This window comes from Carex rostrata, chromosome 20 (assembly GCF_964058835.1).
Source record: "Carex rostrata chromosome 20, lpCarRost1.2, whole genome shotgun sequence".
NCBI classification, from domain to species: Eukaryota; Viridiplantae; Streptophyta; class Magnoliopsida; order Poales; family Cyperaceae; genus Carex; species Carex rostrata.
Window position 1 is genome coordinate 2,203,025 of NC_135937.1, and position 16,070 is coordinate 2,219,094.

General features: G+C 35.9%; 2 protein-coding genes across 2 annotated transcripts; both read right to left on the reverse strand.

The window, feature by feature from the left end:
• Positions 1-1,352: 1,352 nt before the first annotated feature.
• Positions 1,353-7,219, reverse strand: AGB1 (GTP binding protein beta 1). The gene is made up of 7 exons (XM_078321940.1): positions 6,765-7,219; positions 6,547-6,641; positions 5,717-5,945; positions 3,550-3,745; positions 2,807-3,170; positions 2,240-2,353; positions 1,353-1,638 (listed from the first exon to the last, which is right to left on the reverse strand). Exons 1-7 carry the CDS (start codon positions 6,868-6,870, stop codon positions 1,603-1,605), a joined length of 1,140 nt encoding a protein of 379 aa, XP_078178066.1. The 5' UTR covers positions 6,871-7,219; the 3' UTR covers positions 1,353-1,602.
• A 3,921-nt stretch (positions 7,220-11,140) lies between these two features.
• Positions 11,141-14,398, reverse strand: LOC144572341 (glucan endo-1,3-beta-D-glucosidase-like). The gene is made up of 5 exons (XM_078321881.1): positions 14,159-14,398; positions 13,958-14,058; positions 13,474-13,657; positions 11,928-12,932; positions 11,141-11,478 (listed from the first exon to the last, which is right to left on the reverse strand). The coding sequence occupies exons 1-5, from the start codon at positions 14,220-14,222 to the stop codon at positions 11,444-11,446; spliced, it is 1,389 nt and encodes a 462-aa protein (XP_078178007.1). The 5' UTR covers positions 14,223-14,398; the 3' UTR covers positions 11,141-11,443.
• Between the last annotated feature and the right edge of the window lie 1,672 nt (positions 14,399-16,070).

Genomic DNA, 16,070 nt, shown 5'->3' on the forward strand with positions numbered 1-16,070 from the left:
ATATATAAAACTACTTGTAAAATAACTTATAAAATATTCATTTCTTTGACCGCTTGACTTTGTGGCAAATGAATTCAAATTTTTCAAAATTTTGCATGTACATGCATCTCTCATGAAGTACATTGATTTCAACGGTTTGAATTCTTCATTTAAAACTGATCCGATATACTTTTGGATTTGTGCTCACCAAAACCACTTAGTGAGCATATCACTCCCTAAATTTACTCTCATATTTATCCTTCTAAAATATAAAACCTCACGTTTCTGCACCTTCTAAAATATCATATTAATTGAAACATCAGATAAAATACCACTCCTATAAATTTATTAACATAATAATTAAATGTTTTTTTGAGACTCAAATTTACATTATGCCACTATTTCTCCGCTCCTCTCTTTACTCCCACGTCCCACCCTTTCGTAGTAGATAAAAGTTATGACAATACTAAAGGGTGTTTGTCTCCTCGGGGGAGGGCGGGTGATAGGGGTGGGGGACTCGCCAGCCCCTTGAATGAGGGGGTGCGAGGCAAGGGTAGCTCGGCCCCTCGGGGTGAGGGGGTGCGTGATGAGGGACGCCACCTCTCAGGAAGAGGGGGGCGAAAGGCTGGGGTGCGAGGTGACGCCTGGGTCCCTCTGAGTGAGGTGCGGGACATCCCTCGGGGCGTGGAGAAAATATTGAATTTATCTGCCATATTTAGTGTTTTAAAAATTGGTCTATTCGGCCGAATATTCGTATTCGGTTGGAATCCGAATAGAAAATGAGTATTCGATCCAATGTACGGTTTTGAATATTCGACGGCATATTCGAATATTCAGAGGCATATTCGAATATTCAGTCGCATATTCGGTCGAGTTGAGATCAATATATGAATATTTCAGTATTTTATTTAGTATGAGATAAGGATCGATATTTTAATATTTCATCATCAGTTTAACATGTACAGTCAATTATAAATATTTTCTTTGTATACAAATTAATATGAATTTTCATTTTAAAATTCATATATATAAATCCGAATAAAAATATGTATATGCAGCCGCATACCGTATATACAATATGCGGTGACTTTCCGAATACCGAATAACAACCGATTTTTAAAACACTAACCATATTACAATCTTTGCAATGGGACCAACCCTCAAAGTTCTCCTTCGCACTTCAAAACTCTCATTTGTTGCAGCTTTGATCACGGATACGCACTCCTTTGCAATGGGACCAACCCTCAAAGTTATCCTTGGCACTTCAAAATTCTCATTTGCTGCAACTCTGATCATTGTCCCACCAGCACAAGGGTTTTCGGCTCCACATATATTTGCTTGCAGTCAGTGGATGTTACATCATTATCATGTGGAGAACCAAATTTTCTCTTTAATCATCGACCAAATAGTTGTTACAAATGTCAATAATATAACTATCACACTGCCTTGACAAATGCTAGCCTATCTAACACTGCTCGAAAAAAATTGCATTCACAGATTACATACGATATCATACAACTGAGAATATTGAAAAAAAAGGCTCGCCATTGTACAACAAAGAAAAAACATCTATTGAAGTTCTGATGAGATCATCCTCTGACACAAAAAGCTCCATATAACCGCTCAGATGACCTTCCGTTGTCCCCCGAATGCCCAAATCTGTAAAAGTGTTTGTTCAAGAACGAATTAGAAAATCATTGCCTTATTTTAAAGTAGTAATGATACAGAACTTCCGAAACAGTACAAAAGTTTTCAATATATACAACAAAGGAATGCAGCTAGTGTTCCTAAGCTCAGAAAGGTGATTAGGTACATCTAACTGTTATGCGTACAAAGTACACATTTTTTTATTCAACATTACTTTCTTTAAAAACAATATATGATTTACAGTTTTACATTTTCCTTATTGGTAGTAGATTTTAATTGTTAATGCTGAGTCTTCCAATATCAGAAAGTACAACAAAGTAAAGTGAGTGCCCATTTTTTTATTCAACATTTACTTTCTTTAAAAACAATATATGATTTACAGTTTTATATTTTCCTTAATGGTAGTAGATTTTAATTGTTAATACAGAGTTTTATAATATCGGAAAGTACGTACTGTAAAACGAGTGCCCACCTGACCAAAAGCACCTCTGTTTGAAAAGTTACTTCTTATTTTTGAGCATTAGATTATGACATTTATGTTCTTTCACCAAATCTCAGTATTTTGTTTCATCCTTAAAAACAAAGAAACACTAATTAAACTGTTAGGTTAAACCTTGAGATTTTTGTCATAGCTTCCAGTACACAAGGCACTTCCGTCTCCCGACAAACCAACGCAACTTATTCGGGCCTCGTGAGAATTTTGCAGTGCACCCAAGTTCTGTACTACCTGAAAAAAATTTCAAGGTATTCAAGAAAAAGAATGTGAAATAGATAGTAAGTCAAAGTAACATGGTTACTTTGAAAGAATAAAAAGACCTTGACAAACATGATATAAAATCAAAAATATTAAAAATCATGGTTAAGGCTCAGTCAGTTCATTAATGATCGCAAATTTATGCTCAAGTTGGATTGCAGTAAATAATACCTAGGAGCATCATAGCAAATTCATAATGTACCATGGTCAAACATATTGAATTCCAAAGAAACATATCAAATCCAGTTAAATGGTCCGTTCTCATTTCTAAAGATATTCTTTAGCTTGGCCCTTGGCCAAACAACTAACTCTGGCCAGGAGAGTCTTCAAGAAGAGCTACCAGCTTCGGCACATTACTGTTTTGGTTTGAAAAATATAATGTACCAGTGATTCAACAGTAAAATTTAACAAAACATAATGACACACCTCTGCAACAAGAGTATCCCACACATAACAGTCCCCATTTGAGTATCCTGCAAACATCAACCGACCAGATATTGAGAAGGCCACTGAGGTGACAGTTGGAAACTCATCATCATTCTTATCAGGCTGCCTGGCATACACCTGGAGCTGGTGTCCGGTACGCATATCGAAGAGGCGGCATGTGCCATCATCAGAGCCACTGCCGAACCGGAAGCCGTCAGGGAAGAACCTGACAGCATTGACGTCACCATCATGTCCATGATATGTTCTTACTGCCCGGCTCGCAATGCGCAGGTCCCAAAGCCGGATAGTTGAGTCACATGAGCCAGAGACGAACATGTTTGGGTTTGTGGAGCTGATTGAGAGACTGTTCAAAGCACCCAAAGGTATATAGTATGAATACACGAGTTAAATAAGTACTTTTGTAACTTAAATTGTTGTAGTAAATGAAATGCTTTTGCTGTTCATGTGGAATTGGAAATACATTTCTTGTCTCACAGATATCGGTATCTTTTTTTTCTTTTCTTTTTTCTGAAATTCTGATAGAGCAGATATTGGTATCTCACTTGTAGGTAACAACATAACAAAATACAGTACCCATTGAGATGATGACTGTTGACTGCCACTATCTTTTTATCCTAACTAGGTAACAACATAACAACCACACAACTGAGGCAAATATAGAATATAAGCCGCTGATGTTTTGTGGCCCACAAAAAAGTCATTGCAAGAAAGAAACCAGTCACCTGAGTACATCGGCAGTGTGGCCTGATGGGAATTCACCTCCAAAAATGGAAATCCTCTGACCAGTGGTGACGTCCCAGACCACACATGTCTGGTCACCAGAGCCGGTTATCAGCCTCGTCTCCTGGTCAGGCACATATTGACAGCATGAGACGTACCCCTTGTGCCCTGATAGTATCCTAGACACCGGTATGTTACCTGATAAAGAGAACTATATTATTCAGCTTCCTCTTTGTTTTCCGCGCAGTATGGTTTTGTGGTAGCGGTGTTGTATACTCTTTCATATAAGATTTTCTTGTTGGTGTTATTCAGTTCTAGGTTCTAGGGTTTGGATAATTAGATTTTTAGTTAGAATATCAAATGTAACAGACTAGTACTTTCGGTGTGGATGTTGGTAGAGGGAAAAGCTCAATTGGTTCAATTCAAACTTAAGATCTAACTTTTGGGTGCATGATATCCAACCTTGATGATAATTTACTTTTACAATCTTCAAATATGAAGATTAATTTGAAATCCAATAATATAAGAAAAAATATGTATGACATATGATGTCTATAAAAAGTGATATATTCAGTGCATGTTTCACCATACATCAAATGGTTTGAAATTTCAGCAGTTCAAAATTAAAGGTCCTTGATGCATCATCAAACAATACTCAAAATGAATGAATTGTTAATATGGTCTAGGTTTAGTCAAGTCATCATCATGAGTTTGAATGTATTGGTTCAAATAGTCTGTCTATAAGGCAATGCAGATCACATGATGCTATTTAGCATGATTCAAGTGTAGTCTAAAGTTTAGCCAAGTTGGTTGATTAATAGGCTAAAAGTTGGGTCCAAATTTGATTTAATTCTGACATGCAGGGCTCCATGCCTAACTGGTGCCAAACTAAGCTTAATCTAATAAATCAAGGGCTCAAATCGTCAAGCTTTCAGATACTTCTCATAGGAGCATCATGGGTAGGTGGTAACAGATCAAAGAAGCAGCACTAGTCTTTGTCAATCTCAATCATGGAATCCTCTCCTGTCTGTGCAGCCTTATTTACATCCATACTGACGGAAGGGCTGCCACCATGGCTCCATATCACGAGTATACACACGAACAATATAATTAGGGGGATCTCGCTAGTTTGCATTATGGATGGTACCTCCATGGAAGAATTACATGGCAGGTTTATCAGAACTTGTTACTCCGGCATTCTTCTTATCAACTCCTCAGCCAGAGTCAATGATGTTATCTCTTCTACAGAAGAAATCTCAAGATGAGATTCTAGCAGCAGAGACGACACCGTGCAATATAAGAAATTGCATGGTCAAGTTAAGTCCCGTCTAGGTTTATTTGGGTCGGCTGATTTGCCAAAAGTGGGTTCAAAATTTGATTAAATTCTGACCATATACAATATACTTAGTAACAAGTTGATTTGATCAGGATTCAATTACTTATTTACCGAAATAGGATTGATCCATTATGCAACTGATCAATTGGGCAAAAAAGGTTGCCGTTGTTAATGTAATGTGATTTATTTTAATTTCATTCTAAATTTTTACGTAAGGTTGTTCTTGGTTATCAAGTCTTTTTAAGTCTATTTCAAGGGTCCAATATTATTGTAGAAAAACAAGCTATGATGAAATAAATATTTGAGTGTTCTTTTGGGGAAATCAACTTTGCCCCTTCTATCTTATTTGTTCTTTGTTATATCTCTGGCTGCATTTTCTCTGTCTCTTGCTAAAAACTAACCTAGTTATCAAATAACCAAACTGCTTCTGAAAATAATTCAGTCTAGGTCAAGACCTAATAACATAACCAAAGTAACATCCAGCAAACTGGTAGTAGACATAACTGCCAATGACTGTAATATATCAACTTCAATTACTAAATCCTGCTCAGTTGGAGCTTTAATCGAACTCATTTATTTCAAAATTATCTCTTCTTTTGAGAGCTTACTTGATACCAAAGCATTAAATTGTACAGGCCGTTCAAGGGATCAGCAGATATAGGCTGCTACCAATACTATCCAATAAGAATGATGACCAGAGCCTACTGAGGTTGTTCTAGAGACCTGTGGAACCAAATCTAACTCTGATTTCTACATAAGATGACATAATACAATTGAGTGAGAGTGAGTGAGAGAGAGAGAGAGAGATTAGTAAAAAAAATGTTAATCATTACCATCTCTGTCAGATTGAGAACCGAGGTTGAACACAGAGCAAGCACTGTCTAGGCCACCACAAGCAACTGATTGGCCATTGGGGGCAAATGCACACGTCATGACCCATGGGCAGTGCAGCTTTATTGCATGTGTTTTCTGACTCGTCAGTGCATTCCACACTATCAACCTCCCATCTTGTGATGCGCTCACTATCCAGTTCTTCTCAGGGGTCCAGTCCAAGGCATACACCTGGAATAGATATAAGCTTTTGTTGAGTTACAGTGACACCGTAAAGGTACTATTTTTGAAGTGTTTTATGTGAGAAAGCTGAAACTACTACTGGTTAGCATCCCCAAATAAAGTAATAAATGAAATGAAATAAAATGATCCAATCCAACCCAGATAACTCTCAATTGTCTGTAATCTGATATGATGTCAACCCATATTTTCCTTAATCACTTTGTACTGTGCTATTGTACCACAATGAATCCTCCATTGAACAAAAATTTCCCTCAATTTATAATTGTCTGGGCAATTGTACCACAATGAATCCTCCATTGAACCAAAGTTTCCCTCAATTTATAATTGTCTGTGCAATTGTGCCTCATTTAAACCTGACAATTACTGAAGTTGGCTTCAAAATGTAACCTATTTTTTGTAATCAGCAGCAATGAAGCTACACGCAAATGCAAACAAGGAAGAAGAAAGTAAACTGGTTTGCACGTCCATCCCAAACCAGACATCAACAAACCAATTGTTGAAACTTGAAACACAATGCATTATGCAAGTTTTCAGGTTTTGAAATAACCAAGAGCATCCTGCAAGTATTTTAATAGAATTTTCACAGTACCTTGCCAGTGTGTCCCTGAAGTGTCCGACAGCAAACCAGATCCGTCGCACCGAAGTTAACTGGAGACTTCCCTTGGCTCTTTGCATAAGTTGCCACTACAAAAGGGAATAAATAAATAAATAAATACTAAACACTAGATCTTAACAAAAGAATATCCCATAAAAATTCAACAAAATTACAAACACACGCGCGCGCACACTTGAAAGAGAAGACCTCACCATCAGTATCGAGAAGTAACTGCCTCCTTTGTTTTAACCTCTCCCTCAGGGCATTGACAGTAGCCGTGGCGGCAGCGTGCTTCTCCTTCAGCTCTGCCACAGACATTTCGCAAACCCTAAATCTAATTTACTAAATGGAAGTCTCCATTGGAAGGGTTTTATGTTCGATCTGATCTGAATTATGGGTTTCAACGAGAAATAGATACGGTTTGGTAGCTGGAGGAGAGATGGAGAAAAGCTGACTAAGCAGGAGCGATGGTAGAGAATATAGAGCGCGAATTTTGATGCAATTGAGAAGAAATAGTTTGGTTGAAACTTGGAATTAAGAGAGAATGAGCAGTGAAGAGTGCCTTCTTTGACTCGCAGTCGACGAGGAGTAATAGGAGAGTCGCAAAGAGTGATAGGAATGAACCTGGTGTATAGAGTTAATTGTACACGATAGGAGATTAGTGCACAGGACTTACCACTTTAGTCACTTGCCACTTGCCACTCGCCAGAGAGTTGTGTGATGAGAGTTCAGATTGAATGTGTACATCTGATCCACCCAATTGTATCGTATATGACAGAAGGATAATTATTTAGAAAAAAAAATGACAGTCACAGAGAAGACGTGGGTTCGATATCTTTCAGGAATGAATTTCAACCGTCTGATTTGTTTTAAAATTTGTGCAGACTAGATCTATACTAATATTAAAGAAGACAGGAATCAAATTAGCTCTGCACGGTTAAAATTAATTAATTCAAAAAATTCTCTCTTGAATTAATTCAGAGGGTACACATTCTTCGGCCAACGGGTGACTGCCAACCGATAAGAAATTCAGAGGGCTGTCCAGTTGTACGGAAAGAGAATGCGGTCCATGCTGTCGGAATCGTTATTAATTAATCAAACGGTCCAATGCAAGTCTGATCCGAAATAACTATTCGTTGCATGGACGGGCCCAAAGGCCCAGAATAAGCCATGTTTGACGGCAATCGAATCGCCCAGGCATTCATGAGAATCAGTTTAGTAAAATTCGGTTTATTGGACTAAATATTCAGTTGAATATTTCAATTCGGTTACAATTGGAATAGAAAATCTATATTTTGTTTGAATATGCAGTTTGAAATATATTATCGGTTTAGAATATATTAACGGTGATAAAAATACCAGTTTAGAGTATTTTAACAGTGGTTTATATCACATATTACCGATTTATAGTATATTAACAGTGATAGAATATCAGTTTAGAGTAGATTAACAGTGGTTTGTACCACATATTACCGTATACTTATTTATATATATATAAATTTTCATTTAAAATCCACATATATAAGTCCGCATAAAAATTCACTTATAATATCGCATACCGCATATACGGTATGCGGTGGCTTTCCTCATGCCGCATATAAACCCAGTATTAAAACACTGCATGAGATGTTCCGATACTCTCTGATTTGCGTTCTCAATTGAAGAGAATCTTGAAATAAATAAATAAATTTGAGGAGAAACTGAAAGTAAAAGGAGTCTGTCTCCATATCTGAGGTGCAATTTAACAAAAAAAAAAAAGATCCAGATTAAACTCAGCCGAATTAAACTTAATATGGTGTCTATTAAAATTATAGAGAGTCTTCTTTGAGATTTTGTCAAACTAAAAGAACGGTTAGAATTTATCACTTGCGCCTCAGAATTCTGAGATATGACACAAAAACAGAAGGGACATTTTTTCTCTTTTTGTAATACTAAAAAAAATAAACCCCTCTCAAAATCCTCGTATTAATCAAAATAATACATACGTTAAGTACTCCAACGCCTTCTAATATACAGAAATATGTAGTCTATGACGTATTTCGCTATAGACTAAATCATCTCATAATTTATTTATTTTTTCTGTTTTCAGTACACGCTATTCTAAAGAAATAAATCAACTTCTCTTTCTTTCTTTTTTAGTAATGAGTTTTGACTTTTAACCAATTAATTTACAATGACTTGATCACCTTAAGTTCCGTTTGTACTTTGATATTGCCTATTTTATAACTTATTATGATCAATTACGATGTATTAAATTGACGGTCTTTAAATTTTAATCGTGGATAGCCTTTTCCTTATTCTTATTACAAAATTAGACAACTACTAAATTTTTAACGTTTTTAATTTTGATAAATTGTATTGTTATTTATAAAAAAAAAAAAAAAAGACGAGGTTGGGGATTTTTATGAATAATAAAACAATAAATATCCAAATTGAATCCGTTAAGTGTTGAATAATTTAATATTTGAAATAAATATGTGTGTCAAGCTATCCACGAATAAATTCTCAAAGTTATCGTTGCAAAATTATCATAGTTTATACTTGTAATTTAAAATAATGAGAAAATATATTTTTAGGATGCTGTTCTTTTCACAATTTTCAACATTTTACCAATCAACAAGTGTACAATGTCAAAATCACCAAATCCCATTCAACACGTTCATAAAAACAAGTGTACATAAAAAAAAAAAAAAAAAAGTTCTCAATTTTTTAAGGAAACGGGAACCGAATCTCCTGCCTCCCGGGGTGCAGGAAATTCCTGCCTCCAAAGTCACTGCGGGGTGGGACCAGTTACTGTTAAAAGGTTTCATTACTGTTACTGTTTTTAAATTTGAGCCCACCCGCAGTGACTCTTGGGGCAGAAATTTCTTACCCCCAGGGGGGCAGACGATTCGGTCTCAAGGAAACGTCGCAATTTGCAGTGTGTGTACTATTTTGATGCATATGGGAATATTGATTTTCTTTTAATGCTGCATAAGAAATATCGGAAGTGGCTGAGGGTGATAAAAGTAACTCGAAGAATCCACTAATTTGACAATGTTAATATTTTTTTTCAAATCAAACAAAAAAGGAAAAAGGAAAAAATTACAACCTCGACTAGTTGTGTATTAATTTGTATATCTTTGAATATCTTCTATCGATGTTGTTTAATTATAACTTACGATTTTTTTATTTTAGAAAAGAAAGGTCCATATAAATATGTGTAGAGAAATAAAATAAAACTTGGGATACAAGAAGGCCGGGATACAAGCAACAAATTCCCGGCTTGTCATGCTCGTTTTAGGAGTAGGACAACGGCTATTATTTAAAAAAAAAAAAAAGTAACTGGTTCCCTTATTATTTAGAAAATAGACCGAGATTTGGCTGACGATTTAATACGCCGGCCTCACGTTTGGATCGACAGTCAAAATTTCTGAAAATACTGAACAGATTTCAACGTGTTTTAGGAAGTAGAAACACGTGAGGCCGGCGTATTTTTGAAAAAAAAAAACAAAAACTTTAATTTATTTAATTATTGTTTTTTAAAAATAATTCTCAAAATAGATACAACTTTTTATAAATTAAATGTACTAGAAAGATCACAATATTTTCTGGATTACCTAGAAGTGACTTTTGAACCGAGATTAATAACTCTGAATCTAAACATTTTTATTTTTTTCCAATAACACATAAAGAAATATATTAATTTTTCTTACAGCCGCGAAAAATCTGGCCTGAAAAATATTGATCCGGGTTATTTGTTGCAGTCTTTCTAATAAATCAAATTATATTGTATTCCATCTATTTTCAAAGAAATATATTCAACATTTCTAATATTTTAATACAAAAAATTAAAAATTTAGAAATTTATTTTTTTTCTTTTAAAAAAAACACAACTTTCCGGTTAATCACTAACCGGTTATATTTTGAGAATTCGGGAAACCACTGACCGGACATTTGTCCCAAATCCGGTTATTGGATAACCGGTTTGGGTAGTTTTTGAATTTCAGTCAGGATTTAGATATTTTTTAAAATTTTATTTATTTTTTGGATATAAATAAAAAAATCGGAACGAACAATGAGCCTGTATATTACTAGGATGACATAGCATTGAGAGTAGTATTGACTTGAAGCTCTTTGATCCTAGCCCTTTACGGGTAATTTTGTTATAAGAATTGTAAAGAACAATTTAATACGGCTGTTGTCCCAAAAAAGACACTATAAAACAGTTTGTTTTAGATAATGTAAACATATCAAGTCACTTGTCTTGCAACACAATAAAATTAATCAAGTAAAATCATTCCATTAATTAGAACAGTTCGCACGGTACAAACAAATGACCAAACCCTGGTAGTGACCACTCACCAGTCTATCAAATTGAACAAAATCAACTCAAAAGGTGAACTTATTCTGCAAAATTGAGTCAAATAAACTTGAAATTTTAACTTATTTTGTTGAATATTTTATATTCTACTCCATAAATTTTAGATGATCTTGTTGATAGAGTTTACGTGATCACACACAAAATGGTACAAAAATGATAGCTACTGGAAACAAGTACTTAAAAAAAAACGCCTATTATTTCTCACCTCCAGTCTCCAGCTAAGTACACAATTAAATGTTCTAAAAAATAAAAAAAGAAAAAGAAAACTTATAAGTTAAACACACATGAATATACTGCACAAGTTAAACAGCACTGAACTCTTTAATTCAAACAGATCAGACCTGTTACTATCCCCCGCCAGGCCGCCACCACTACCACACTCCAATTATTGTACCTGGGATGTTCCCTCCATAATTTATTTATTATTGCCACCTCACAACATTATTGATCGCCTCTAATAAAAGGCAGGAAAAAAGAAAAAAGAAAAATACATTTTGATCTTTACTTTTGTCACCATCAATCTATCTATTATTGACCTCCAGGATACACACATGATGAGTAACCTATACATCAAGGGAGAAAAAGTATGAGACCATCAATTAGCATCCCCATCATGAATTAATTTCCATCTTATTTTGCCTAAAGTAACCTCAAACAAGTGCACTATTGCATCGCTCCTTAGAAACTCTGCACATGCCTATGGGCTTCAACTCAAAAAAAAAAAAAAACTCTGCACACACCAATGTCATTTTCACTATCCCTTTTTCCAATAGAGAAAAAAGGACTCTAAATGCAAAAGTCTTAAGTTTAATACAATCATTAATAAATTAACACCAAATTAAGTTAAATAAAAATGACTTGAACTCACTCTAGTCTAAAGTATTGCAAGATCAAGAAAATCACCCACCTAGGAGAACCTTAAATAAGAAAGGCTCTTTTCAAGGGCATTGCTGCAAAATTCCTCACTCTAAACAAAATGACAAAACCTTTAAATATTAAAAATCTAACTTACTTGGATTTGTTGATGTTAGAACTGCCGACTGACTGAAATCACAATTCCACGAGTTCCTTCCAGCCACCTGATACAATTGGTTCATGGCGAAAGCTGCATGGGATCGCAATGTATTTGGTTCGTAACAGGCCCCTCCAGGTTGGATCGGGCCACAATCCACAACCTTCTGTCCACATGCATAATCCAGAGCCGATTGCAATTCAGGATCACTCACATCATTCTTCGGCACACACCACATATTACTTGTTGGGCTGTTGGATGAATTGCCTGACTGAGGAGGGGTAGTGGAAGGTGCAATTGAAGTGCCTCCGGACATTAAACCCACATCATATGTCGGGGTCAGATCAGGGTGGAACAAACCAAAAGATCTCTCTGATGTAGGTCCCGGTTTAAGGTCCTCGTCATATAGTGCGAAGAGGTATGTATCAACTGATTTACCTGGCATTAGTGGGGTGCCGACCTGAGACCTAAGGTGAGAGATTAGGTTTGTTGTGTATGCTTTTGCATTCTCTAAATTAGCACCAGCTTCGCTAGAGTCACCTCGGTAAGGCCAACCCGTCTCAGCCACGACAATCTCTGTACCAGGAAAGCCCAACCGTCCCAACGCTGACTTTACCGCGTCAAGTTGGGCATCAAACATGTTCATGTATGTAATTTTTGATACAGCATCAAGCCGACCCGCATTTGGTTGGAACAAACAAAAAGCCAGGGTTTCTGGCCGGGGATCGCTCTGGTAAGCAAAGTAAGGGTAGGGGTTAATCATGAAGGGTGAATTGGTCTTTTGCAGGAAGGCAACAATTTGTTGAAGGTTGGAGTTCAGGTCTGGGTGGAAGGCACCAGAGGAAGGGGGGTCGGACTGGGAGAGAACTGCCATGGTATTTACGGTGGTGATTTTTAAACCAGCAGCGGCACCGCCGGCTGCCACAGCCGCATTGCACAGGTTCTGCATGGCTGGGAGGAGCTGGGAAGCCAAGGAGGCATCACCTAATTCCAAGACCTCGTTACCTGCGTGATTTGGTTTGTACAAGGTCGAATTTTGTAACTTTGTTTCATAAATGTAGCAAAAATGATATTGAAAACTAGAATATGAAGAACAATTATCATCGCGATGGCCATTAATTCCTTATAGATGAGTTATCATAAAAGAAAATTAGAAAACAATGCTTTTGGTTGACTAACTCTGTTTTATAAAGCAAAGCTAATTAAAACAACATGCAGCGGGTGGAAATATGTCTTTTTAATCAATGCAAAATTGTAGGATGGCAATTGACATCCTACCATAAAAAAAAACAACATGCAGCGACCACTAAAAGACTAGTATAAAATATATAAAATCTATCTTGATTCCCACACATAAGAGAGTGATTCCATAGCATAGCTCCAAAGTCACAAAATGATCTGCCAAAAATTAAACTAAAACCCATTTGTCGACGCAAGCTAATCAGGTCTAGAATGTCAAATCTAAAACCCGTTCCAGCTTTCAAATATAATTTCAAATTAACAAAAGGAAGAAAAACTAAATTTCCAAAAAAAAAAAAAAAATTACCAACTGATATGGTTGAGATTTGGGAGTCAGGGAATGCAAGAACATTGGCCGATATCCAACGGCTAGCAGCAGATGGATCAGTCGCTAGTGATGGAATGTCTCCATTGGAGGCTCCGATCACCAGAGAAATCTTGCTCCCAGCCATTGCGCGTATAAAGTTGGCATCAACGCCATACAATCTCACCTAGAAAGAGTTAAGCAAAACACCAATTAGAACAAATAAAAAGCAATAATCTAAACAAGCAAAGAAGGGTACATTCAAGAAAGAAAACATAACAGTTTACCAGGACAAAAAAAGGGTATAATAATTTATTCTCCACCATCTAGAGCTGTTAGACCAACTGGCCAGTTAAAATTCTATATAAATTGGATTGTATATACTCCAATAATAAATTGTAATGTTATGCCTTCAAGAAAAAGATCTCAAGTTCAAATAGTATAAATTCTACATTGTTGTTCAATCAGTTTACGGAAGTGTTCTCACCTTGGAGATGGTGGTGGTTTTGAGGAGGCGTGCGGTGGCGTCGGGAGAGGGGAGGTTGTCGGCCACCTCACCATAGTTCACCCCGAGGTAGGACTGTGCACCTATTACGTGATTTGAGAAAAAGGAAAGGCTAATTAAAAACTGCTTGAATTATAAGACTGGAACAAATGCAAATTGAAAAACAACTGAGAATTAATTTACTGGATGAGGACACGGAAAGTAGAAGTGCGAGTATAAGGCAGAGAAGATTGCGGCGTCGATCCATTGATGACACGTACGAGCAGCGACAGCGCACGAGAGAGAAAGAGCAGTTGTGGAAAGTAGCGGTGAGAGAGAGAAGAGTGAGAAAGGGGGACAGAGATCAGGAATTAAAAAAAGAGGAAAGTACTTTCTTGACTTCTTAAACTCTGTAATTAAATATTTTCCGGATAGATTGAAAGTTTGACAGACACCCCTTCAAACTATGAAGAATTGAAGATTATCTTTGTATGCAGTGGTAGTTTCTTGATAACATTTTTACTTTTTTGTTTTTGTTTTTGTTTTGACTTTTGAGAGACTGATAACAGGGCAAAACCAAAAAATTATGATGGAAGATGTTGGATAAATAAGTATTATTTTATTTTATTTTATTTTATAAGAACGGCTAGTAGTATATTATTTTTTTATGAAAAGTAAAGTTTTCAAATAATAAAATTGAAAATATTGAATTTATTAAAGGCTTAGTTTCTTTATCGTCTTACTACCTTCGCCTCCGAATGGAGAGATAACATGTTAGTTTCATATAAATTTTTACATTTTCATTGTTTCGACATATTACATTAGTCATTTTGTAATTATATTTTTTGAAAGCAGAAAATCAAAACATATTATAATTTTAATAATAATGGAATTCAGATTATTACTCATCTTTAATATTATCTTAGAAGTATTAAAATCATAGCTAATATTCTGGAAAAATTACGAAATTGTTATATGAATATATATTTAATGATAGATTTAATATATGCGGTCATTTTTTTTAATACCCAAAATAAAAAACAAATTTATCAAACTAACCAATCTTTTGAATTTTTTTTATTTCTACCCATACCACCTAGCATACTGGCGGTCCAGATCTGTAGTGAACCGCCAGGTGGTGGGGCGGTCCACTAGGAGACCTGACCGCCCACAGCCCGGGCGGTCTACTGTGCATCAATTAAATCTGAACCGCACATCTTAATGGGTAACTTATATTAATCTGGGCCGTCGGTTAAAGGATTTTCATTCAATTGACTTCTCTGAAAATAAAATTCTCCGAGCTCAACAGAGCGGTGCTTCGTAACCTCAGACACCGCTCGCAGGGGGCTGCCGCCCCCCTACCACCCCTCGCATACTCCTAGAATCGGTTGGATCGGTCATAAAAGGAATGACATAAGATTCCTTAAAAACAATAATAAAAAATATTACACCTAGTGTTATGTATGTTGGCCTGATTCTAGGAGTATGCGGGAGCCCGGAGAATTTTATTTTCAGAGAAGTCAATTGAATGAAAATCCTTTAACCGACAGCCCAGATTAATATAAGTTACCCATTAAGATGTGCGGTTCAGATTTAATTGATACATAGTGGACCGCTCGGGCTGTGGGCGGTCAGGTCTCCTAGTGGACCGCCTCACCACCTGGCTGTTCATTACAGATCTGGACCGCCAGCATGCCAGGCGGTCTGGGTAGATATAAAAAAAAAATCAAAAGATTGGTTAGTTTGGTAAATTTGTTTTTTATGTTGGGTATTAAAAAAAATGACCGTAATATATGCATTGACATTTATAAATTTTGTTGGCAGATTAATGAATAGTAGAAGAATTTCAAATGCATCGTATCTATATCAAATGGTCGATTAATATAAGAAAAGATCTTGAAGATTGTTGAATATAATTGTTATGCCTTAAATGTCTTAACTTCGAGTCAAGACCGTTGTTAAAACAATTCTAATAATATTAAAATACAACTATTTATAAAATAAATTTACGTAAAAATTATCATCAACATTCAACAAAATATATACATTATTAATTACAAGTTTTCAACTTGCAAGCTTTTTTCTTTCATAAAAAAAATTACAAGCTTCTCACTTT